Source organism: Peromyscus eremicus, chromosome 17 (assembly GCF_949786415.1).
Source record: "Peromyscus eremicus chromosome 17, PerEre_H2_v1, whole genome shotgun sequence".
Classification (NCBI taxonomy): domain Eukaryota; kingdom Metazoa; phylum Chordata; class Mammalia; order Rodentia; family Cricetidae; genus Peromyscus; species Peromyscus eremicus.
In genome coordinates, this window is record NC_081433.1 from 3,528,293 (window position 1) to 3,554,188 (window position 25,896).

The window sequence follows — 25,896 nt, forward strand, 5'->3', positions numbered from 1 at the left end:
TCTTCTCTGCTCCTAGAAGGCCAAGCTGCAGCTGCAGCTGGATGGAGTCCAGTGAGTAAGAGTGGGCTCATCGAATGGAGGGTGAAACAGCTCACATGTGGGCCTTGTTTCCAAAGAGACTAGGGAAATGTTCTATGGCTCAGTACCACCCCACAAAGGACACAGCTTTGGGTCCTATGGGTAGAATGGTGTATGAATGCCTACTCACACTGTGGAGGATAGGCCAAACTATTTTTAAGTGGCCATGAGAGCCATGAGGGCAGAGATTTGAAAGTAAGCATAACAATTAATGAAAACAAGTTCACGAAAGAGACACATGGTAAGTATATAAGGTCAGGAAACCACAGAAGCTCTGGCCTTACTTAGGGCTGACCTTGATGGAACACCTTTGATTACCAAACAACATTTTATGAGAATCTCTGCCAACACCAAATTCTATCTATCCATCCTGTCCTTGCCCAGCATGTATCACATGCCAGCCACACTAACTCTGCTTTCTTGGGTGAGACTTTCTACACACCCTTCCCCCAAGCTGAGCACAGACATCTGAGGAAAAGCAGCAGCCTAGCCAGTAAATTGAAAAAGCATCATCCAGAGAGACACACGACTTCAAAGTCACCCCAACACACAGGACCAGGCTACTGTGTTCTCCCACCAGGGGTGCACCTCTGAGTGCCAACAAAATAAAAGACATTTAGAGTGAGGTATGTCAGTGGAGACACAAGGATGCCGATTAAGATACAGTTGTTTAATGTCAACATTCAAGCTGGGGAGCTGAGATCTTCCAACGTAGCTTGGTATCCATTTGAATTCCAAAAACACAATACAGATTCAGAGAATGTACCACAGAGACGGATTCAATCTCCAGAGCCCAGTGTTTTTGTCTTGGTTAGCAGGGTCATTCTCAAGATAACTGGCACAGATGGAGGAAAGTCCTAAACAGAAAGAATAACGTCCAGGAAAAGCCAAAACTCAATGCCTGTTTTTAAAAAAGAAAATGAGAAAGTGTCCTCAACAAATGTCAGTTCAAAGCACGATGAAGTAGAGGGGAAATTCATGTCTTTTCCTGTGTTTTCCACTGTGGCTTTTCAGGGAAAGAGTGGAATGCATCCCCCTGACGTCCCAGGAGCTCATGGGAAACTGGCTAGCCAGCAAGAGTCCAGCCTTCCTTGTCTCAGAGCACCTCATTCCATAAGGCCAAGCTTGCCTTGTCCTTGGGCAGAAGCACCATGGCACATCCCTCAAACGGTCTCATGAAGAAACAAAAACACAAAGCAAAAGATTTCCAAGAGAAACATTCATTCAACAAAACATAAACAAATACACAACAGGGAAACAACCCAATGTGGCTCCTGGCTGGGCTGTCACTCACATTTGATCAACTTTCTTTGCAGGAAGAAGACCATCCACTCTTAAACATCACAGACCAGCAGGGATAAAGGACACATGCATCTCTCATCCAAGGGAACACAGGCCCAACTCACAGGAACAATCACTCCTATTAAAATGGTGTCGCCGTTACTGTATTTCAAAATCTCCAAGCAGCCAATCATGCACAGAGAACAGCTGCCCCAGGAGCTTTCACAAAAGGCAATCATCAGTCAGCTTCTGCACTGGGCAGAGTGACTTGGAAAAAGAACATTAAAAAAAAAAAAAAATCACAACCTAGATCTCACCTCTTCCCTTCCAGCATTGAAGAAGGACTGAATCCATGACCTAAGAACAAAGAGATGGGGTTTTGTGTGTGTGTGTGTGTGTGTGTGTGTGTGTGTGTGTGTGTGTGTGTGTGTGTGTGTTTTGGAGGGATGTCTTAACTTTATTTTCTGAGCTCAAGTATTCTATATGAACTGAGATAGGGTAATTCATCAATAGCTCAGAAACAGAAGTCTTTAAAAATGTAGCCACTTGGACATATCTCCTAGCAAGTTGTTTTTATATGGATGTATACTGGGAAGACTTTCATGGCATCAGCCACTCGGCCACTTTTAGGAGCTGAGGGCACTCTACCGATAGTGTGCAAGGGCCAGCAGAGTAAACAAGACTTTAATCCCAAGGGATAGCAATCCTTTGTGAGGACAGCCACAATATCTAGTCATGACTGTCATTCTGAAACATAAGATTTATCAGGGGTTACTCCTAAAACGTTTTAACCATTGAAAATTACACAAAGATTAAGGACGTGACCATCCTGGATGGTGGTAAGAGTCAGTTAATGACCCTCAAAAGTGAATGGCTGAAAGTGAAGCAGGAATACATAGCAGACACATGCTTGTTAGTGGACCATGTGTCTACAGAGATATGAGTGAGTGTGAGTGAGTGTGCATGAGTGAGTGTGCATGTGTGTATGCACATGTGAGAGCATACATGAAGAAAAGAGGCTGAGGGCCAGATACAGTGGCACATGCCTTTTATCCCGGCACTCAGGAGGCAGAAACAGTTGGATCTCTGTGAGTTAGAGGTTAGCCTGGTCTACATAGTGACTTCCAGGCTAGTCTGGGTGTTTTGGGATAGCGGACACTTGCAGAGTTGTTAGCACCAAGTTTCAGGTTCTGGACTCTGTGTTTCAGATCAGGGCTGCTCAGCCTGTGACCCCCTGGGCTCAGTCTAGGCCCCTGACACTATTCTGAGAAAGGTGAAAGCAGTACTGGTCGTAAACTACCTCTGGTCCTGTTTTCGTTCAAGAGATGCTTAAACATGGGAGATCAGTTGTGAAGCGGTGTATTTTCCCTCAAAATGTTGCTTGTGCCAATTTGGGTCTCTTGATTTCTTAACGGGTTCTACTGAGGGAAATGTTGCTTTCTAGTCTAAGATTTTATTGCTAACTCTGTGGTGACTTATGCAGGCAGGACTTCTCACTAGGTACATAATTGTAATAACTTTTAACATAATTTCATTTAAAAAATACTTTTCCTATTTAGACACTTCCAGGTGTTTTGATATTGCTACAACGACTCAGAGACAGCCACGGAAGTGAGGATAGTATGGTCAACAGTAAAGAAATAATTACCTCTACACAGGAGTCACCATCAGCACGAGCTAAAGCTACTAAGAGAATTGTGTCTTAAAAATAGGTTGCCAGATGACCATTTCAATAGCAATGACTGAACTCACAGTGAAAAAAAAAGGTATAATAGTTCTAAAGATAAAACATAATTCTCTATTGTCTATTAGCTTAACTTAAAACCCCAGATTTTAAAAATACAAACTTCCTGTTCAAGCCAGTGATAACATCTCACGAAAATACCCCCAATCCTGAGCCTCATACAGTTGAGTGGACTATTTGTAGCACATAGCCTATTCTCTACTCTCTGGTTTTTAAAAATATCTTAGTGGCCAAATGGAATTGTCTAGCTAGGAAAGGGTTGGAGTAAAAGTTCACGGGCAGAGGGGATGGGGAAGGACATCCCACAATCCTCTTGTTCACCCGACTGTCACTAATTGCAGGCAATGATATTAATGACCCAGTAATTACAGAAAGAGCAGCAGTGATGTGGAAAGCATCCATCCGAGTGGAGTTCATGGCTAGGTGGTCACGACTTCTGCAGTGGCTGAACTGATGTCCACTGACAGCGTAGGATGGAACGCCGCAGAAGTGGTAGTGTTACTCTTGCGGCACAACAGTTTAGATGGTCCTGAAATTATTTGCTTTGACCACTGAGAGACCAGCAGTAACTCCAAAGAGAAAGTACCCCTGTTTAAATCCGCCCTACATGTGATCCTTACCCCATGCAGGACACACATTCTTTATTCAAGGAATCCAAGGTGATTTCCCAAATGTTTATTTCAGTAAAAGAATAGCTTCACTCCATAGTTTAACAGTAGGGACAGCAAAACTGGGCTAATTCACTAATGCAAAGTGACTTTCAAAGCAGAGCTGTCACTCAGCAACACATCCTCTATAATGCGATCAATTATGCTCTTGCCCAAGGCTAGGCTGATCTATCAGTCTTTATCCTGCTATCCACCATCCATCCATCCATCCATCCATCCATCCATCCATCCATCCATTCACCCACCATCCATCCATCTACCCATCTATATACCTGCCATCCACCTATCTTCTTATCCACCATCCATATTCCCACTCATCGGATCACTCACCACCCACCACCCACCACCCACCCACACATCTGCAGCACTCGCACTTAGCTACAGAAAGTTAACATGTCTTAATGTCTCTGTTTCTATATGGACTAACTTTATTTTAATTACATTATTATTTAGCAACTTTCTGTTGATGGGCTCAAAGTACTTGCTAATGTCCTAAAATAAATCTAGTATAACCATATTGAAAAAAAAACATATTTTTAGATCTATTAGGAGATTTAAAAAGAAAGAGAAAGTTTGAAGTATTAACAAGGGCATCTCTCCCGTCTTTCTACCCTGTAGGTATTGCTGTGTTGCCCAGGTTAGCGTTCAACTCTCGAACTTGGTCTTCTGGGCGCCCAGCTTACCTCTACCCTAGTAGGATTTCTTAGTCAAGCTCTGGGGGTTTTTGATAAAGTCAGTTATATGTTATATGTTTGATGGGGCATCACTACCTACATGTTCGACAGAAACGTTTTGTCATTTATATTGCACGAGCGTAATGCGGTTCCACATGCTGTATGTATGCACTGTGCCTGTCTCCTGTCCTCACCCTCCCTATGTATGTACATGCATGTGTGCATGCGTCCATGCGTGTGTGCTCCAATGTGTCTGACTCTCTGCACTGTCACGTGTGTGCTTTGCATGTTTGTATATTACAGCCGCTATTATTTTCTATACACGCTCTGTTTGCTACCCCTGCACACACACCATGCATTTCTGTGTGTTCTCCCCACAGTGCACATGGCCCAGGAGCCACAGCCACACACTTACAATGGCGGACTAAGGGTTTGGCCGCCCTGCATTGGGTTTTGCCCCCGACATTTCATGGTGTGTCAAGTGTTCTAAACCACACTGTCAGGGTTTCCTCACAGCAGTAAAAATTGTTCTGTTCCCTGTGCTGCTAGACTTGAAAGTAAGATGAGCGTGAAGGCCACGGCATCTCCCCAAGGATCAAACACACCCAGACTCAGAGCTTTAGGGATAAATGCACGCACCTTAAAAACTATATGAATTAGTTCTTCTCAACATAATCTTCTTTTTTCTTCCCCTAAATGTCTGTCTGTGCCTCTTGGCTATTTTTTTTAAGTGTTTTATTTTGCTTTAAAATTTCATCTTCATGATGAATATTTAAGGGCTGTTAAGAAGGAAACGTGTCCCCTTTTATCCACTAGGTCTCTCGTATTGTTCAATTATTTATAAATCTATGTGAATGTTCACAAGCTGTAAATGCAAGGGTAGAGATACAAAGATGATTTTTATGAAATAATAAAGACATTTTTATTCTGAATAACTCCCGAATAATTTCTTGGCTATGTTAAGATCTTTATTTTTCATCTTACTTCTTTTATATTATGGTGTTTATTCTTCCCCAATCTTTGCTCCTTGCTCTGGGAATCCGTCATCTCATCTTACCATTGGTTACTTTCAGAGCAGGGAGTAGTAATGGCAGGTCTACATCTGTGTGGTTTACATGAGATATGCTGTCCCCGTTCCCCAGGAGATGCCAAGGAGCACGAACAGAGTCTCTACCCCTGGCAGCCGCATCCTCTGCTCCCCTCTGCACCACCCAGGCTAGCATCCAGGTGGCCATGACGCTACTAAACTCAAGAAAGCAGAGCGTCTCGGTGCATCAAAAGATGGCCAGAAGCAAAGCCGAGCTTCCTTTATATTAAATTCAACATGGATCCTCCTGATCTACCCTGGGAGAGGCTTCCCTACAGATGGAGCCCATGAGGCAACCCTGCCATGCTGATTGACAAAGGAAGAATCTTCCGTGTCCTGGGGAGCCACGGCATGTGAGAGGCTGGTGAACTGGAAAGTAAGAACCACAACTGTGGGTGTGTCAAGACTCCTCCCTGTCTGAGTCTTCAGGGTCTCTCAAAGAACCTGCTAGCAAGCTCAGGCAATTCCAGAATTCACCACACTTAAATGTGTGCTTCCAGGTCAAGGGAACCCAAAGGACTGTAAGGACAGTCAAAGAAGACAAACTGGGAAGATCTAATGAGTGGAGCTGTCCAGAATGACTGAGGCTAGCAACTCTGTGGTTCCGTCTATGCCCAGACTACAAGCCAAGGATGCTTTCGGTACCAAAACTTCCCAGGTGCTCCATCTCACAACGAAGCCCAGCTTTGCCTTCAGCTTCCAGCCTCTCACTTCCTCCCTGTTCCGATGTTCACTTGTACTTGGTTGGGGGCCGCACACACAGCCACAAGCCACCTGACACACTTTTCCTCATGGGAATTCACATCTACTTCATGAGCAAGTATTCTCATGATGCCCACTTTAAAGACGAGAAGACCTAGGCAGGAAATCAGCCTGAGTTACTTGTCTGTTGGCACATAAAGTCCAGGGTGGCCAGATGTGGACTCACAACTCCTATGCTAACTTGTGTTTCTAAGTGTGGTTTGTACTCATCCTCTGTGCCTTCGGCTGTATGGTCTCTGGCAAGAGTCCATCACAAAAAGAACAGCTATAGAGAAAACTAGAAATGAGCTTAAATGCCTCAACTCAGCAACTGGGGGCAAAGAAGGTATCAGACACAAGTCTTACCACCAAGACAGGGGACAGGAAGACAGGACATGGTTTCTGTATCATCAAGATACCTAGTATCTAGTATATAATGAAGGGAGTGTGGCTGGCTGCTACTTATACATAAATAACCCATCAAACAAACCTCATAATCTCTTTATGGCTGCCGTGTGTTCTTACATGCTCTAAAAGCTATCTTCATGTCAAGGGGCATCTGAAAGCTGCTCTGAGATTTAGTATTTTTCCAAAGAGATATTACAAGACACTCAATATATGTTAGTGTAACTTGCCACACTCACCACCCAGAATGAGCAAAACAAAGCCAGAAAAAAAAAATGCAGCATATGTTCAACCAAGCTCTTTAATACTGTTATTTGGGGTGGGGGTTGTGCAATTATTTCTCTTTATTTTGTGATTTTTTTTTCTCTAAAGTGAAATGTATGCTTTAAAAAAATTAAGTGTCTGTGGAGCCTATCAGTTTTGGACACTTTCATTAAAGAGGCCTAAGAAATGGAGGCTCCCCCAGACTTGATGGCTCAGCAAGGCAGACTGGACATGGAGAGTCACAGAGACACACTGTGGATTCAGTAACAATCAAAGATCTTTGGAAATGGTGACTGCTAGATGATGCTGGAAGGCTATGACCTGCCTAGGGGGTATACAATAAAACAATACAGAAACTACATAAAACAAAAGGCAAGGTATAGCATGAAGCCTTTCTCCAGCCCTGTGGTGGCCCCTTGTTCACCCAAAGTGTAAGAATACGAGGCAGCTGCTTCCACCCCTCACTCAGGCAGTCACTCTGTGTAACTTTGCAAGGTTTCATCTCAGGTTTGGTATCAGCCACAGCACCTGCCTCAGGACAGAGTTTATAGGCCAACACAAGGAGCTTGCTGACTCAGCCCTAAAGAAGCAAGGACAGTTTCTCTAAGAAAACTGGGGCACGCAGAGGACGGATGTCTTCCCAATACAAACTGGACAGCTTGCTTATAAAACTACATCCAACAGCGAGCTTCTATTGCAAACGGGTAATATCAGAAGATACAGTTATTCCATAAACAATGAAATGAAAGACACAGTAAGAATAACTACAGGCCAAATCAAAGCCAGCTCTGTCTTTGAGGCCATTTAGGATCCGAACATAACGAAAGAGCAGGGGGTTCTCAGACCACACGGTCACAATATCCCCATCGTCAGATCACTCGCAATTAGAAGAGTTTATTAGTTATGCAAATTAAGCCCAAGGCTAATTACTGAAATAGGTCACTTGAAAAGTCAATTCTAAACACGAAGAAACCCCATATATATCATTTTGCCACATGTCAAAGCAAAGAATCATTGCGGAGGAGGATTAATGAGGAGGCCTATCACTGTAGCACGCTACTTCTTAAGAGAACTCAGGGGAGAAACGGGGGTATAAAATACAGTTCCAATTACACATTTATGTTTACTATAAAACCCAAAGATGCAGTGGCTTTAAGCTGGGTAACATGAAAAGTCAAATAAAAAAAAAAAATCCTTGTTAAAAAAAAAAAAAATTGGGGCCAGATCCTGCTGGCTTTAACCAGGAAATATCATGGACACATCAGTGGGTCTGTATGTCTGACCATCACAGTTTGGACAACGGTGATAAAAAAATGTTCTAGAGAAGGAAATTAAAGTGAGTTCCTCATTAAGTTCAGGCAACATAAGGCTCTGGACTCCCAGGAGACAGCCCAACACCAGCGAAGCCATGTGTGCATCCCCACAGGGGCATGCCAAGCACACCTCCAAATCGCAGCTGCTCCTTTGCCCCCAGGACGGAACTAGCATATGATGCTCCTGACACTGCCTGGGTGAAAGTGCCCAGCAGCCAGCTGCTAAGTCTTGGAGTCAGCAAACACACCATCATTTACAACCTCAAAACTGAATCAATACTTTGCAGCATGAAAATGTACCTATGAGTCTGAGCGCTTCCTATTGTGCTACCCAGCCATCTCCATGAATGCACTGGTATAAAGATTATTGCCTGCACAGACTTTCCTTCTGGAAAAAAAAAAAAGGAATGGGACTTGTGTGTGTGTGTGTGTGTGTGTGTGTGTGTGTGTGTGTGTGTGTGCATCCTGGACACGTGTTTGATAGGAGACTTGGTGACTTTCTCACATCCCTTGACTGTTTTGATACTATTTTAAAATTTGATCTTATCACTCCCCTCCTTTCAAGGGAACTCGGACGCTGCTATGGGGTGTGTGAGAAACTGACTTCTGCATGTTGCTAAGTATTTGAATATCCTCTTCTGCCTGTGACGTGGGGGAAGCCTTTCAACCTTGCTGCACTGGGCTTCCTGGAAAAGTCCCCGAGCCACTCACAGGCCTGGGAACATCTTGCTGCAAACAGTATTCTCACAGCGTCTCACTGCTCAACAGCCAAGGTGTTGTTTTGAAGACGCTTTCTAGTTACTGGGTGTATGGGAGAATCTTGCGTGTAGAGCAGCCTGGCGTTCAGCTTGAGGTCATCTTGCTTCAGCCTCCTGAATTACAACAAGCCATCCCATGCTTTGACATGGCAAACCCTAACTCTAAGGACGGTTGGGGGGCAGAGGAATGAGAAGCATATCATAAACCTGTTAACATGGCCTAATGGATTCTCCAAAAGGAAAAAAAAAAAAACAAGAAAACCAACAGGTGCCATTATTGGGTAGATTGCTATTAACTACAGATTAAACTGTATGTGCAAGTCCAAACCAAACCTCCCACACATTGAAGAGCAGTTATGACAGGTTCACTATGATGCACTGAGAGATGCCGGTAAACCGATCAGTTAGCTGCATTTTGTGTATACCATTTGAAATGAAAGGTTAACTCTTTAGTGTTTACCAAGCTTCCCCTTGCCCTCCGTAGGAAGCTGGGATTTTCAATGCCATCTTTTTGAAATCTAAGGTTAAGATGGAGGAGAGAACTCTGCAGGCCTATGTAGAGAACTATGCTCCCACCCACTGTAGGAGCCCTAGGACTTCCTTTGACAGTATTTTCAGGGTCAGGCGTCTCCCATCTTGTGAACAGCTCGAGCACATGCTCAACCTTCTTTCTCTACTCACCTGGAGCAGTAACCTTCTGAAGGGGACTAATCTGGGGTCAGTTTCATTTTCTCCAAAAGTCATGCTAGATCATGGCATCTGTTAAGTCCTTATTCATATGTACGTGTGTTTCCAAAAGCTTAGCTTCCATGTATTTTACCTTGTAACCACTTCATATCTTCAAAGATGGCCCTATTATCTTACCATCCCATCTGCCTTGTTTCATCTTACAATGTTTTTATTTTCAGTTTATGGTGATTATTCCATTAAATATCTAACTGAACCACTCTCTCTTTTTTTTTTTTTTTGTTATTCTTAGAAATCTATTTTGTATGTATCATGTTAGCTTCAAAAACCAGTTCTCAGTCTCGGTGGCATTTGAAGCAACAGACAAGATAATTACTGCCTGTGACCACCTTTGCTTTAATTACTAACGTAAAAAATACACACCAAGGAACTCTAGATGAATATATAGTGAATTGCTGCATCTGTAATATAAAGAGCAGGTCGTAACTCGAGAAAGCCAGACTTCCAATCTAATGATACGGTGCTAAGGGAGCCAAGCCAGAGGCCAACTGTAGCACAAGGAGCTGAAGTCTAGGGAAACAGAGGAAGGAGTGTAACTTGAAGGCTGGGGATGTAGGTCAGCGGTCAAGTACTCGCCTACATGAATCGGGAGTTTCATCCTAAATACTACAATTTAAAACAACTACAAAAAGCCTGTAAAGAGTATACCATGAAAACAAACAAATTAACCAGAATCTCATTGTTTGAACCATGTGAGCAGCTGTACCAAGACCCATGACACTGGGACCAGGAGAGTTGGTTGGTGCTAGCTGTGACGTGTGCACAGTAGGCATGTGTCACAATGGGCACAGCTCACAAATGCACTTCAGATCTACCCCAGTGAATATCTATCCTCTATTATGACAGATACGGGGGTGTCATTCAGGCAGCACACTTAGGCTTTTAGTCAGGACTCAACATGACCACTCGGACTGGCACTTGTCTGTAAGCCCCATGCTTCTAAGCTCTGAGCTCTTCCTGTCTGGAGTGATAGTGTCCTGGCGAAGCATACCACTATTACACTTTGCTCTATTGAGTCCTAGCTTTGAACTACAGTTCTTGGAACAGAATTGCACACTAAATGAATGAGTGGATGGATGGATGGATGGATGGATGGATGGATGGACAGATGGCTGGATGGAGAGAAAAAGTATCACACAGATTTACCTATCAAAACCTCACCAAAGGTCCTTAAAGATGGTTTTGTTAGTAGAAATGCTGAGTCCCTTCATATAATTTACTTATTTCAACACCATAAGAATCCTGGCAGGTTCGCCCCAATGAGTATTTATATTCAATTAATACTGTTACTACAGGGTCCCAAATTTCAATTAATTTTTTTTTGGAAAAAAAAAATGAACAAAGCTTCTCAAAAAAATTATTTACCAGGGTAATTTAAAGGAAACAGAAATCATTACAAACCTAGTTAGCTTATCCTAATTCCTACGAAACAAAGAGAGAGAACTATACTTACATATAATGTAGTAATCTTTGTTCTTCTGAAATTCTAGACCCCAGAGGTTAGGGCTGAATTCTTGAAACTTGATGGTGAATTTCACATCTTGGTCTGGTTTGGCACAGTTGAGCAGGGGTGTGTTTTCCTTCTTAATAGTGCATCTGTCTGCTTGGTCTTTATCAACCATATAAACTTTATAATATTCATACTGGCCAACAGTTTTAGAGTCCACTTTGGGGCAAATAATATCCAATTTGTCTCCTATCTGTGGGTATAGTACCAGGCCTTGTCCGGGTAGAAATCTAAAAAGCATAAAAGAAAAGCCACTGAGTTGATAAAAGTGAACGTTCTTAATGACAGGTATCAAAGAACCAGACGCTACCCATCACCCCCAACCATGGACATCTCAGCGCCACACTCTGATTCAACAATGGTATCTTCAGGGGACAAATGCTTTGAGGAATTAACCTCAGAAAACAAAAGGATGAACTATCCTTTCTTTGAACCACAAGGCCCAGCAGCCTGCTGACACTTGGTTCTCACCCCCGCCCTTGTAATATTCCAATACTCTTTTGTGCACCTTTATAACAACTCTTCCCTGGTGGTGAGTCAGACCTTCCCACCTGTTTGTTATTTTTTAACCATTGGCATCGCGGTTTATTGGGCATGCCAGAGAGATCCCATCAATTCCAGGAACAGCGCATGCACAGAACCTTTGTTGTCCTGGTAGTTTCCATGTGCTGTTGATATTAATTAATAGACAAGTTTCATCAAGAATGTTTCGAATTACTTATCATAATTAGTCAGTCACTGATCAAACAATGGGTTTTTTATTACACAGAACAAAAGAAATGTCTTACAAACCCATAAAAGATAACCAGAAATAATTAGCGTCGTATTGATTCAGCTGCAAGATGAAGAGCCCTCTCCTCGTGAGGACAACAAGTACCTCCTTGGTCTACAAATCTCCCCTTTCCCCGCCTCCCTTGAGATGTATTTGCTCCAATTAATTCTTCGACAAATCTTTAGAACTAAGACTACTGATACAAAATCCCTTGGATGCTCCCAGCTAAAAGCTCTCCTCCTTTCCTTTCTTGCTGGCCATGTTGCTGAAAGATCTTCCCTAATGGGGAGTTTCTCTGAGACACTGAAACAAGAGCTTCCTAATGAACATCCTTCTGTGAGTGCTAACATTAACAACACGCTCAGAGAGAGCGGCCAAGCCTGCAGGCTCATTAAAATATTAAAGCTCCCGAACAGAGCATTGCCTCCCAGTCCTTCCAGCCTGGACTCTGGCATTATTTAGCCAGAGATGCCCACCAGCCTTGATGACCCTTGGGGCCAGGATGCAGCAACAGATAAGGAAAGGATGATGGGGCTCCCAAAGTTCAAATCCACACCAACTATTGTGATTTATGTAACAAGCCGCCAGTTCTCAGCCAGTGTATTATTCGGTTACAAAGTAGCAGAAGGCACAACTTACATTTCAGACTCATATTCAAAACTGATACTTTAATTTTTAAAATAATTTGTACATGTATACAATGTATCTTGGTCCTAAACATGCCCTATTCCTTCCCTCCGGGTCCCACTGCTCCTCCCAGCCAAAACATACATTCCTTTCACAGCTCCATGTCCTAAAAAATAAATAAATAAATAAAACAACTCCCTGAAACTTTTTTAAGGCACACATGAGCATGCGCGCGCGCGCGCGCGCGCACACACACACACACACACACACACACACACACACACACACTGCATATGCACAAGGTTGCCTGTTGTTACTTCCTTGGGTGTTCTTACACAACCTCAAAGAGAGGGTGGTCCACTGACATCAGTTTTTTTTATTGTTGTTTAATTAAATTAGTCCCTTTAGCAAGAACATATGATATTTATTGTTCACTCACTTAAAAACAAAAGTAGGACAGGCAGGATGGCATAGTGGGTAAAGGGGCTTGCAACCAAGCCTGATGACCTGAGTTCAATCCCAGGGACCCACATGGTGGAAGAAGCGTCCTCCAAGTTGTCGTTCTGACTTGTAGAACACACTGCCACCTGCACTAGCCCTCCCCTGGATATACAAATGGGTGTGTGTGTGTTTGTGTGTGTATTTAATGGTGAGAAGGATCGATTTATAATGAAATCTTTCTGTGAAACAGAATTCAAAATGAATTTATAAATTGTAATGAATTTAAAACATCCATGTATATATTGCTGAAGAATTCTCTATAACTCTTAACAAACTGAGAGAACTATTGAAGAGGCCTCTCTGTCATCTCCCACAATTATCAGGAGACTTTGGGAAAATACAACTCCAGTGACTAAAGGGCATCCACACACAACTCATTCTTTCTAGGTGGGTTCTTCTTGCTGGATAAAACTCAACAAAGTTCCACGGGGCCCACGTATCACCCTCTCCTCCTTTTCCCCAAAGTGATTCTGAGATGTCCTGTGGTTGTAGCAGGACAAGATGGGGGGCAACAGGTACTACACTAAATTCCATGAACATTAAATGGCTCTCCCTCCTGGTTCTTCTTACCCCTCGACCTTTAAAGGAAATCCGTAAGGCTCACACAAACCAACCGGCAAACACGGGGCCAATTCCCACCTGAGGCTTCCCGTCCTGCTTCACACTTTCCCTCTCCTTAATCTGTTCCTTCTGCAGTTGGTGTAGCCGGCACAGTGGGACACCATGTAACGTGCCAGCTAGCCTTGGTACCTGTCTCCTACATAAAAACAGAAGTCTGTCAGTCCTTCAGGCCAGTACTTTCGCCATCTTGTAGTGGGAGGGGATGGTTCCCTGACCTCGACAGTCCGGGGTCTTTCTAACTGAGGTGTGTGTTCTCATCTTCCCATTCAATTCTTTAAGGGTGAGGCACCATGCCCAGCTGACCAGTGTATCTGTGCAAGTCTTGGGGACACTCCCCCATCCACCCCTACCCACCCATGCCGTAGTATCCCTTAGGTCTGAAGTCCGGCTCATTAAGCTCTCTCTTCATTCAAATTTTTCCCAAGGTCTCTGTGAGGATAGTTCTCTCGCTGCTTGCTCTTAACTCTGGCATCACACAGGTGGTCCCCTCTACTCAGATAAGTCACGACCCAGCAGTCTCTTCTATCACCAGGTCACCAGGCCCCAGTCCCAACACTGGTGCAACACTGGGCACATCAGCTGGTGTGGCTTCAAGAACTGCTGTGGTTTTTACGATCATTTTCAGGAGGAACAAATCACATAAATAATTTAATGAGTTTTTGATTCATCTTGCAAATCAGTTTTAATTCAGTGTGTGCAGTTTGGTGACGGAGCAGCATGGTAACCTGTGAACACACAGTTGGAGGGGTGGGATCTTAAGTTTTAAGTACATGTGTATGATATAGTTTGGGCCAAACCTACTGTTTCTAAAGCTTCAAGGAAGATAAATACCGGAATTTGATCTTTTTCCCAGAAAATGTTGCTGTTGCAAGTGTTCATGAAAGAAAGAGGGAAGCCTCTGCATGGCAATCCACAGGCAAGGACTCCACCCTGAAGGGCTGCACCGACTGAAGTCTGTCTGTGGAGGGTCAGCACAGCACCACAGACTCTCAGAGCAGACCTCTAGAGCGCCTTCCCCTTCCCAGAGCCAGAGCAACGCAACGACCACACTGGGGCTTTGCTGTGAGACGGGGACAGGGGAGTGCTGTCCTCCACGCACAACCATCGTTTCATCCGGCAGCTGTGACTGCTTGCAAGAGTCCTCGGATCGGGCCTGTTGCCTGCTGACATTTCCTCATGCACCTTCGGACTCTGATGTCACCTGCCAGCTAGCTGTATGCAATTCTGTATTACATGGTCTTGTATGCTCTAGAGGTGCTAGCATTTACAAACTGTGAAAGGTTCCTGAAGGCAAAGTCCATCGATGCAGCTACAGGGAAGTTGCCATCCATGCCGGCGTGAGACTATTCAGTGGTGTGGCTACTTTTGGGTCACCCACGGTCTTGTAGGCAATCCCTCAGCCTGCTCTGCAAAGGAGCCCAAAATACTCATTGGTTCCCCAAGTTGGACTTTGACGGAATCAAACTTTGGTTCGTTGTTGGTGTCCTACGAGGACGGAGTAGGCATTTGCTTACATCTTCCCAGGGAAAGAGTTCCCATGACACAGTCTCATACATCCCAGGCTGGCCGGGAACTTACTATGTAAGTGAGGCTAGCCTAAACTGCTGATCCCCCTGCCTCCACTGCCCAAGGGCTGGGATTACAAATGTGCATGTCCAGCAAGTTGCATATTGTTCTAGATGTTCTGAGTGATGTTAAGAGATGAAGACTGGGTCTTCAGGAGCTCACAACTCTACTCCCCAAAGGAGGGCTGCTCCCACACGTGTGTGATCACAAAAAACGCTCAACAACTTTATGTCCTAGTGGGAGAACAGGAGTGAGCAAACACAAGCTAACAGCGGCGACACATGCTGAAGTCACATCATGTGCCCCAAACTGATGGCAGGTCACAGGTAAGATTGGAGCTCTGAAGACAAGCCATTTCACTGGGACAAACACATAGTGGAACTAAGCCAATGTGTCATTCCACTGACTCATTGGGCAGTTTCTGACCCTGACTCTGTGGGTCTCCACAGCCTCTGGCAACCTCCAACCTCCTTGTTTAAAGCATAAGATGGCTGCCACACACATCCAGTGGCCGCTAACCACAAGACCATTACCTGTCCGATGCAGAGCTGAGTCTTGCTCCCCTCACCTCTCACCCTATAGTCTAAGCCACACAAGCACACCTTGTCGAAAGATAAAGCCCTCGGGGAGAGTGATGAAACCCAACAGGAAAAGCCCTGCCCTGCCCTTCTCAGTTCCCACTGTATCATATTAGTATCTAAATCTGGTTTTGTGAAATACATGTTTTCCTAGATCAAGTTTTTCATAGATAAGCTATGAAGTTAAGGGGAAGAGAAAGAAAGTCAATACACACTCAGCCTTGCAAGAATCCCACGAAAAGCTATGGAAATCTAGCTGCCTGCCCTGCGTACGATAGCTGGGCCAATCAGGGCCTTCTGAGGAGGCCACCTGGCATCCATCCCTTGCTCTAGGAGGCCAAGAACCAAAAGGAGAGAGAAATGGGCCCACCACCTAGAATTTGTATTTCAGATGTAAAGTTACAGACGAACTCCAAATATTCCAGGCAGACAGTGTTTATCAACGGCAAACGGGGTGCTTCTCAATCACCTTTTAGAGGAACACAAGGCCATAAAATCTGTTACAGATAGTCAAGTCAGTAAACAGAGCCCTTTTTGAAGCTATGGGTTTGCATTTGTTTTCCTTGGTGTATCCTGGGAGAGTCAGACCTCATACACACACATCTGTGCCTAGAACAGTAGGCAACCCTCAACAATACGTTGACAAGGGGTGACCAGGAGAAAGTGCTCCAAAAGTTACGGTGACGACAACCCGTTGATGTTAAGTTACTGGTGGTAACCGAGGCTGGGAGCCACACTCTGACTTGTTTTGGCATATTCAGGTAAGGATCACCTTGCAACCAAAACCAGCCACCCACCACTCACACCGTTCCTACAGAGGAGTAGGGACGTTTAAGGCCCGGGACAATGGTCCCCGCCTGGCCAGAACAAAGCAGGGTCGGACATTTTCTCTCCATGTTGCCTACTGAGTATCAGCACTCTGCTGTCTGCGTGCCAGGAGCATGGACCACCCCATGGCAGCCTAAGCACTGCCGCCTAGCTCCATTCACTTTCCCTGGGGAGCTCCCAGGGCCTTACGGGGGAACCCTGAGCAGAAACAGGCCACTCCTCTGGTTTTCCCCAGTGAATCATTTCCAAGCAGACAATAGATTCCATGACTTTGACTCAAGTAGAGAGAGAACGGAACTGGGACAAAACAGGCAACTCCGAAGTAGGGTTTCCAAAGCCGGAGGCCTGGTGTAAAAAGGATTTGACGCCAGAATCTATTTTTACCTGTGGGTTGCCTATTGATTTAACTCAGGTTTGAAACTAGACTCTCACAAAAGTGCTCCACACAGGGTACTTTGAGTAACTCTAATGATCTGTACAGTAGACACTAATGTTTAGTAATCTAAATTAGATCTCTAATAATTTAAATTAGACACCTCAACTTCATACTTCTCATTGTAAAAACCTCTATTAACATCACACAACTTAGTATTCTTTCATGTTCACAGCTGAGAACACAGCAGAATTAACGAGGAGCAGGGGAGGAAACCTAAGCCTGTGTGTGAACCCAGGCTGGTTTAAAATGCCACAATAACACAGGGAACACACAGATCAGCTGATGGGGTTGGAAACACGATTTTTGTGGGTGTAACACACCATGTCACCAGAAGCCTGGGAGCAGATGGAGGCAACTGTTGCCAGATTCACCTCTGACCTTTACCCTTTGGTGGGTGACAGAGCTGTGGACCTAAAGTTCTACTCCATCACCTCTCTCTCATCAGGGAAATCTCAATTCCCCCTGCTCTTCTTCTAGTTCCACTGTATGGACCTCTGTGCAGACGCCTCCTTACACTCTACGTGTTTCCTCACAGGGGCAAAACGCAAAGGCTATCTTAGAAATGACTGCACAGCTACCGGATGCTGATGCTGTCTGTGACCGCACAGGTGAAGTCAGCAACACATAGCAATGACCAGTTCCTATGTCTAGGGAACTGGGCCAGGTAGAGCCCCCTCCAGAGAGGAGGACAGCACAGGCTTAGAAATGCTGAGCAACAGCTTCTGAGGAGAAAATGTCAGCTGCTACCTAACACGGTTCACACAGAAAAATCAATTTAACTATTTCCTATTTCTGCACCATCAGGTCAGGGACGAAGCGTCTGTGAAGTATGTCCCCAGAGCTCACAGAGAAGACGATGCAGCCACAGAAAACTGAAGGGGAGGACAGGAGACAGTAAGTTGTCCTACTTGCAGAACATTGCAAAGTCAGATGCACACGCGAATACACGGCACACCCTACTGAAAATCCTAGGCTTCCTTTCACTTAAAACGGCATCTAGTACAGTTGCACAATTGACAGCGCCATTTTGTCAATCGCAGACTGCATATGGAAAGGTGGTGCTGTAGCTATCTTAGTCTGGGTGAGTAAACACTGAGCTGTTCATACAGCCCAGACCCATCTAAAGACACATCCCCTGAAGAGGCCTCACTGTTAGGCAACCCAGGACTGTGTATGACCACTGTGCACAGATGACTTACTGGAGCTGGAAATAGATACCTCTGGAAAACATGTGGTGTGTACTGGACTGACCACAGAGACCAGCACACACCGACAACCGTGCCATCAATGGTTGGTTACCTGTGACCATCTGGGGCTACGCTGACTTTGAGGTGTCAGTGGGCTTCAAAGTTCTCTTCAGTCAGCAGACTCTGTGAGCAGGTTGGGCATTGCTTTTCAACACACAGCTTCAAAAACTAAACCTGCTGGGCCTGGAGGCACAGATCTGTAACCCCAGCTCCACAGGAGGCAAGGGCAAGAGGGTCACAGTCCTGAGGCCTGCCTGCACTACAGAGTGAGTTCAAGGCCAGGCTGGGCAACTCAGGGAGACCATGTCTCAAAATAAAACGCAGAGAAAGAACCGAGGAGACAGCTTAGGGTCAGAGCACCTTCCTGTCACGTACGTGGTTAGGTTCAACCCCCAGGACTCCGAAAGTTCAAACAGTGAACAGACATAGAAACCTGAGCTAGCTTTTTGAACTAGCTTTCTTAGCTTTAATTTTGAAAGCATTTTAAATATTTAAGGCTTATAGATCTTTTAACTTTCTGATGCAATGCCCTAGAATGCACAGGGTGGTCTACGCACTAAACAGCCCCCTAGTTGACAAATGTAGAACAGATATTTGTCCAAAAAATGAGAAATAAGAGATTAAATAGAATTAGATTTCATCACTGAGCAAATCAGGAAGTGGGCTGACATTTTTAAGGAATGAGCTTTACAAATTGGGTCATCCTGGAAGGTAGAAACCCTCAAATCACATTCACACACCAGATTGTTCCTGAGCCAGCACTGTATATCAAGGACACTTGAGATTTGCCACATTTTGAGAAACACACTTTTCTCCATAAAATGCTTGTATTGTTACTTTAATTCAGTGGTAAAGGCCGCAGGGAAGGGGGGGGGACGATGACAATGTGTGAGTTAGTTCCGCCCTCACTGACAGTGGACACTAGAACCCCTCAGGATCAGGCCATTCCCTGGCCTTCAACTCGGCAACGCCTCTGATGTCCGCATGCAGCTAGGCTAGCTAGCATCACACGTTCCTTTCCGGAATGTTCCATGCAGTTGGGAGAAAGGCTTCACATCATGAGTGTGTGAACTTGATATAAACAGGCAGAATATTCCATTTCACGTTACCTCCATTTCCTACTAGAGTGCTGCAGTAGCTTAATCAGTTACTCTAGAAGTGCCCCCCCACCCCCACCCCACCCCACAGAAGCACCTGTTACAAGATGAATAAGTGAAGGAGTAGCACCCAGGACAGACAAGGCAACAGCTCCAGAAGAAATACTCGGGAAACACTTTTCCCCCTTTTTAGTGAACAGCACTTTACTGCCCCCTTTGGCATTTTAACATCAGAACAAGTTTCTACACAGACTTATTCTGAAACCAGAGAAATAGTGGGGTGTAGCTAGCTATAGGGGTGTCAGGTTCACACAGAACTAGGTTACCAGATACCATGCTTAGAGTAACAAGTAATTACCCTGAAACTTCCAGCAAGCACACCGCTATCTTCCCAACAGCTTCAAACCTCCAAGAAGTGAGTAGTAATTGGAGGCTCTAACTGACATTTTCTGCTTTAATTCGAATGTGTGTGTGTGTTGGAACAGTGGCCTGTTTTCACAGGTGCCCCTTTCTTTCAGTTTTCTAAAACAAATACTCTGTGCAACTTGAACCCGATTTATTCAAGGATAAGAAAGGGGACCTAAAAGCAGGCTGTACAATTGGGGACCATTAAAGTGTTCTAAAATGCGAGACATCGAGGGGGTGGGGGGTGAGCATTTCAAACTTCACACCAACCACAAGCCAAACCTTTTCAAAAGCCGAAAGATGAGAAGCGCAGAAATCCAAGCGTCTGGAGACTACACAGCCCCAGGAACCAGTTCAGCAACTCCACCAGGTGAGGAGCTGGCCTGGGCACCGAGAGACAGAAGGAAGGGACCCATCTACAGCCCGAAGAAAGTTCTGCTCACCGAGCACCCCCGTGATGGTGGAGGGCCTCCGGCCTGACGGCCTCAGCTTGCCTTCCAGTCACACCACGAGGGACACATTTCTTCAAATCCATCGTTCCCCTCTGTCTTCCTGCAGTTCCCAGTGGGTCAAAAGGACACCGAACGTCACAGCTTACATGGCCGCACAACTGCACAGAAACTGACGTCTTTTGACGTTCGTCTTGTTTTCCTGTGTGTTTGTGATATGGTGCTAGAAAACACTGGTCACTAAAGGAGATTTCACTTTGAGATGCTCAAAGATAATATTCCCACAGTTTAAACGGTTTGGTTCCCCCTCCAGGGAAAACAGTGCAGGTATTTACTTCAACTCTATCCATGTAACTGTCTTTGCCCCCTCAACACCTTCACTCGCACACCTGTATCAGGCTAAGGTTGAAACAACGTATCTCCTATTAATCGTTTCCAAGTCAGACTTCACCTGCGTGAGGCAGACGCCATAGCTGTCTTTCCACAGGTTAACAGGCACTATTTAAATCTGCTATGGAATTAAGAACAAAACTAAGGTTTCATTGACGTAGTGGACCAAAGAACATTCTTTGCCTGCTCTACTCCCTCCTTCAATTAAAAAAAGAAAAAGAAAAAAACCCCACAAATTCTGTGGCCAGCCAAAGCAGGATTCAAGGGCTAGAGCATGAAGCTGGAGGGGTGGGGGGTGTGCAGTGAGCAGGCAAGCAGAGCGATGGTACATGCCAGACGGCCCCGCCGGCAAGCCGACCAGGCAGGCTCCCCGATTGAAACCCCGATTTCATAACCCCAGTGACAGGAGGCATTGCAGCCCTCTTTCTCAACTGTAATTTGTTAGCACCTGCACGGTCATGTTCCCAGCCGTGCTTTTAGCAAGAGTCTATAAAGGAAGGTGGGACCCATGTTATTTATAGGCCAGGCCCCAGAGAGGAAGATGGTTCTCACAGAGAAAGGGTCCAAAGGGCACCTCCAGCTGGTTCTCTGTTGTTCCAGAGCCATTTGCTCATTTACCTGAGTGGTGAAGTCACAGGGATGAGAGCCACATGCAAATTTAACGAGGACTGAGTGGTCTGCCTCCTCAACACTCCAAGACCAGGCATCCAGGGGTAGTCCTGGCCGTGCACACTGTCCCTTCAGCCCTCCATCCTCTTCCTCCCTACCACCATGTTTCTTCATTTCAAAGTGTCCTGCCTTTGTGGAACACAATTCACTCTTGTCCCTACTAAGATGAAAGCCTTTCCCTTTGGCCAGGTGTCCAACTAACAGAACCCCACTCCCCCGCCACATGCCTGCCCCCTCCTTCCCCCCCACAGAGCAGCACGCCAACAGGTGCTTCTGCAACAGAAGTAGGAGTAAGTCCACGACAGACAGAAGGGACCATGACACTCAGCTTTCTGGGTCTGAGCAGGGAGTCTCCTTGACAGGCAAGCTTAATAGGCCTAGCAAACAGTTTACAAGGCTGTGTGTGCCATGGCTTTACAAGCCCCTAAATGGCTGCTTCCCAGCACTTCCTCCTTCCCAGGCTCCAGGGGAGGGGTCAGGCACAGGTCCCTGTGGGTGTGGTAGGAGTTACCTTCCTCTGGTCACAGCCAGTGGGATAGGGGAAGAGGGGGAAGAGAAACCCAATGGGTAAAACTGCCACCAGCAGAAAGGAGGAGTGGAATTGGTTACTGACTGATACACATCACCCAGGACCATGTCACATGATGGAAATATGAATGAATGGTGCTCTGCGGTAATTCTCTTCCCTGGCCGAATCACAAAACAGTTCCAGAGTTAGGTCCTAACAGTGACTCCAGCAGGCTGACATTGAACAGAGAGAACTGGGCAGGGAAGAGCTAGCTGAGCGGATGCCATGCGGTGGCACTTTTAGAGTCTCAGTTCCAAGGAAGTGAAGACATGGTTGCCTTCTCCGGAAGCTTGTGCTGCAGGTAGGCAGATGCCGGAGTGGAGGACACTGTGGAGTCCACAGAACCCCAGGCCCACCAATATTCACCGCCCGGCTTCCTTAAACAAACTGCTCCAAACTCGCAGAACATCAAAAGCCAGATGGGCTGAACTGAATGAATCCACAGGCAAGAAGCCAGACTCCCCGTTTGCTGTAGAAATAGGCCTGGGCTTGATTTGAGTCTTCTCAGCTCTGACAAGCTGGAAGCTGGCACAGTTCCCACAATCCAAAATAAAATGGCATTTAATTGTGACTAGACTCTAAAAAAGATGTCATACTATCTCCTTAGCTCCTGACACACACTCAGCAGCAAACTGGAGGTGACTCTGGAAGCCTGACTTTCTCCCAGGGGGAACTGACCAATCACTTAAATTCTTAAAAGGAAAATGTCATAGTCAAAGGGGTCCTGCACAATAAATGCATTAACATTATATACTGTAAACACCGCCCAGTCATCCTTCAGACGGTCTGATGATGACTGCTTCCAGTGGGTATGGTCTTGTCAGATCTGAGCTTCAAAGGATCCCTTAGAACCGGACACCCAGCAGAAATGAGGGCTGCTGGACGTTCAAATGAACAAGGGAAGATCGCATTCAACGCCTCTCTTTTCTCTACCTTGTGTGGACTGCTTTGAGCAAATACACACTTAACTTACCCACAGCCAACCTCTTCTTGCGACAGCACAAAAGAAGGGCAGAGAACCTAACAGCCAGAGAGCGAAACCAAAGCACTTCAGTTCAAACCTACTTCTTAGCTTCTGAGGACCTTGGGTAACTTGGTTAATCAATTTGGCCCCAATTTCTCCACTAGTATTAAGAGGATAACAAAAATATTTCCCACTGGTGGCTGCAAGAAGGTTTAATGATGGAGGACTGGGGAAATGGCTCAGCGGTTAAGAGTATCGACTACTCTTCTAGAGGACCCAGGTTCAAATCCCACATGGCAGCTAACAACTGTCTGTTACTCCAAGATTTGACACCCTCACACAGACATACATGCATGCAAAACACCAATGCACATAAGATAAAAATAAATAAATTATAGAAAGAAGGTTTAAAAGGTATGTATCCAGCAGTTGGAGCAGCAGCTGGTATGTGGTAAGCCCTGTATACGATTGCTATTACATAAAACAGGGTCCAATAGGAAGTAGGGGTTCTAAATGAAAAAAAAGAAAAAAAAACCATCAAAAACAACAACAACAACAACAAAACCAAAACTGCCACACTGCCCATCCCTGACCCCAGGCTGGATTCATGTATTCATCGAGGACAAACATCTTTTACTAAGATACACGGAACAGGTTTGGCCAAAGAACCTACAGGGTTTCTCTGTGTAGCTTTGCGCCTTTCCTGGAGCTCACTTGGTAGTCCAGGCTGGCCTCGAACTCAGAGATCCATCCGCCTGGCTCTGCCTCCCAAGTGCTGGGATTAAAGGCGTGCGCCACCACCGCCCGGCTAGAACCTACTCTTAATGCACAGCTGAAGAGTTTAACAAGAATGTCCAAGGCTTGTTCACACACTTGTGTTCTGAGAAAGCACTGAAACAGGGAAGCAGAGGAAGAAGGTCTAGACTGACAGTGGATGGGGAATTAAAAGGTGCTTCATGGACCAGAGAATCTTAAAGAATCAGCAGCAATGACAGGCAAGCAAAAACAAAATAACACCAGAGAGCTTAAAATATTAGTGTTCATCTTCTTTAACAAAGTGTTTTCATTTTTTTCTTTGTATGGGGATGGTATTCGGTGGACAGCCAGTGAATTTTATTAACAGTAGCTGACATTTACTGGTTTGTTGTGCCAAGCTCAGAGCTGACTTTCACTCAGCACTGCTATGTGACTGTCTCTGACGTAAAGCTGGACAAATAGGCAACACGGAGGGATTGGCTCACACAGGTGAACTCCAAAGCCTGTGCTCTTGATCAAACCAAGCCACTGCCCTGGAGAAATCAATGGCCTGACCTGGCCATGATGACACTCATGTTTAAAACAATGGGTCCTTGATAATCTCCACATCAGAAAGGCTGCTGAAATCAATGAGCTGCTCTTCCACAGGGCCTGTCTGTTCCACTCTGTGGGATCTGACTCTGCACTATGGCCACTCAGAGGCACATTACAGACACTACCCTACGCTAAAATAAGAGACTTCTGGCTTGCGCACTACTAGATTTCAGCAATCTACCATGACTTTGTTTAGAGAAACTACTGTCTTTAAAAACTCAAGTTTCTTCTCACCTGGATTGAACCCCTACCCAGGACTGGCCACCTTCTGGTCTTCCCCTATCACCTCTACATACAATGCCATGGCATCCCAGCACGGAATATTCCAGTTTCTACCTGGCATTTAAATCTCAAGGAAAGAGATTTTTCTGCCTTGACTTTATTCTCAGAGTAATGGACCTGGCCATTAATAAACACTTATTGAATTAATCAAGTTACAACTGCCAATTGTCTTGGGCCCTTGTGACCTATAAAAGGAAGAACGGGGTGTGGGGGCAGGTTAAAGGCCAGATTTCCTCGAGGGCCCTAAACAGCCTTTGAAAGTAAGAAGACTGCTAGATTTCTATTCCACAAAAGGCTGACCCAAGGTAACAGTTCTCTTGGATTTGCTTTCCCACCAACACCAGCAACTGGCGACATCTCGGGAGCTTGCTTAAGTGTGTATCTCCCAGTCCCTCCTTAGCCCCCAGGAATCAGATACCAGTTTTCACAATCCCTGAAGATGACTTTGGTGCCCTTCAGTTCAGGAGCCTTGGATCTGGAGTGTGGATCTTGGATCTTTGACAGCCAATAAGAACACAGGTAGCCAACAGCATTAATCTGGGTTGTGCCTTCACATCCCACAGATACTTATTGGATACCCACAAGAGTCGGAAGTGAGTGAACTGTTGGAAGAAATAAGGCAGTGTCTGCCCCTTGCTTTGCCAAAAAGGCGAGGGGAGAGCACCTGAGCATGCCTGGAAGCAGCTCTGCACCTAGAGACCTGGGGTTCTAGGCATGCCTGGAAGCGGCCCTGCACGTAGAGACCTGGGGTTCTGGGCATGCCTGGAAGCGGCCCTACACGTAGAGACCTGGGGTTCTAGGTATGCCTGGAAGTGGCCCTACACGTAGAGACCTGGGGTTCTAGGTATGCCTGGAAGTGGCCCTGCACATAGAGACCTGGGGTTCTAGGTATGCCTGGAAGTAGTCCTGCACATAGAGACCTGGGGTTCTGGGCATAGAGACCTGGGGTTCTAGGTATGCCTGGAAGTAGTCCTGCACACAGAGACCTGGGGTTCTGGGCATAGAGACCTGGGGTTCTGGGTATGCCTGTAAGTGGTCCTGCACGTAGAGACCTGGGGTTCTAGGTATGCCTGGAAGTAGTCCTGCACATAGAGACCTGGGGTTCTGGGCATAGAGACCTGGGGTTCTAGGTATGCCTGGAAGTAGTCCTGCACATAGAGACCTGGGGTTCTGGGCATAGAGACCTGGGGTTCTAGGTATGCCTGGAAGTAGTCCTGCACACAGAGACCTGGGGTTCTGGGCATAGAGACCTGGGGTTCTGGGTATGCCTGTAAGTGGT

General features: G+C 45.6%; 1 protein-coding gene across 1 annotated transcript in view; it reads right to left on the bottom strand.

Moving 5' to 3' along the window:
- Efnb2 (ephrin B2) overlaps positions 1-25,896 on the bottom strand; it is a 44,352-nt gene that overhangs the window by 10,345 nt on the left and 8,111 nt on the right. Inside the window, exon 2 of the mRNA XM_059244599.1 lies at positions 11,214-11,497. Within this exon, the coding sequence (XP_059100582.1) occupies positions 11,214-11,497 (284 nt within the window). The remainder of the gene's footprint in view (positions 1-11,213; positions 11,498-25,896) is intronic.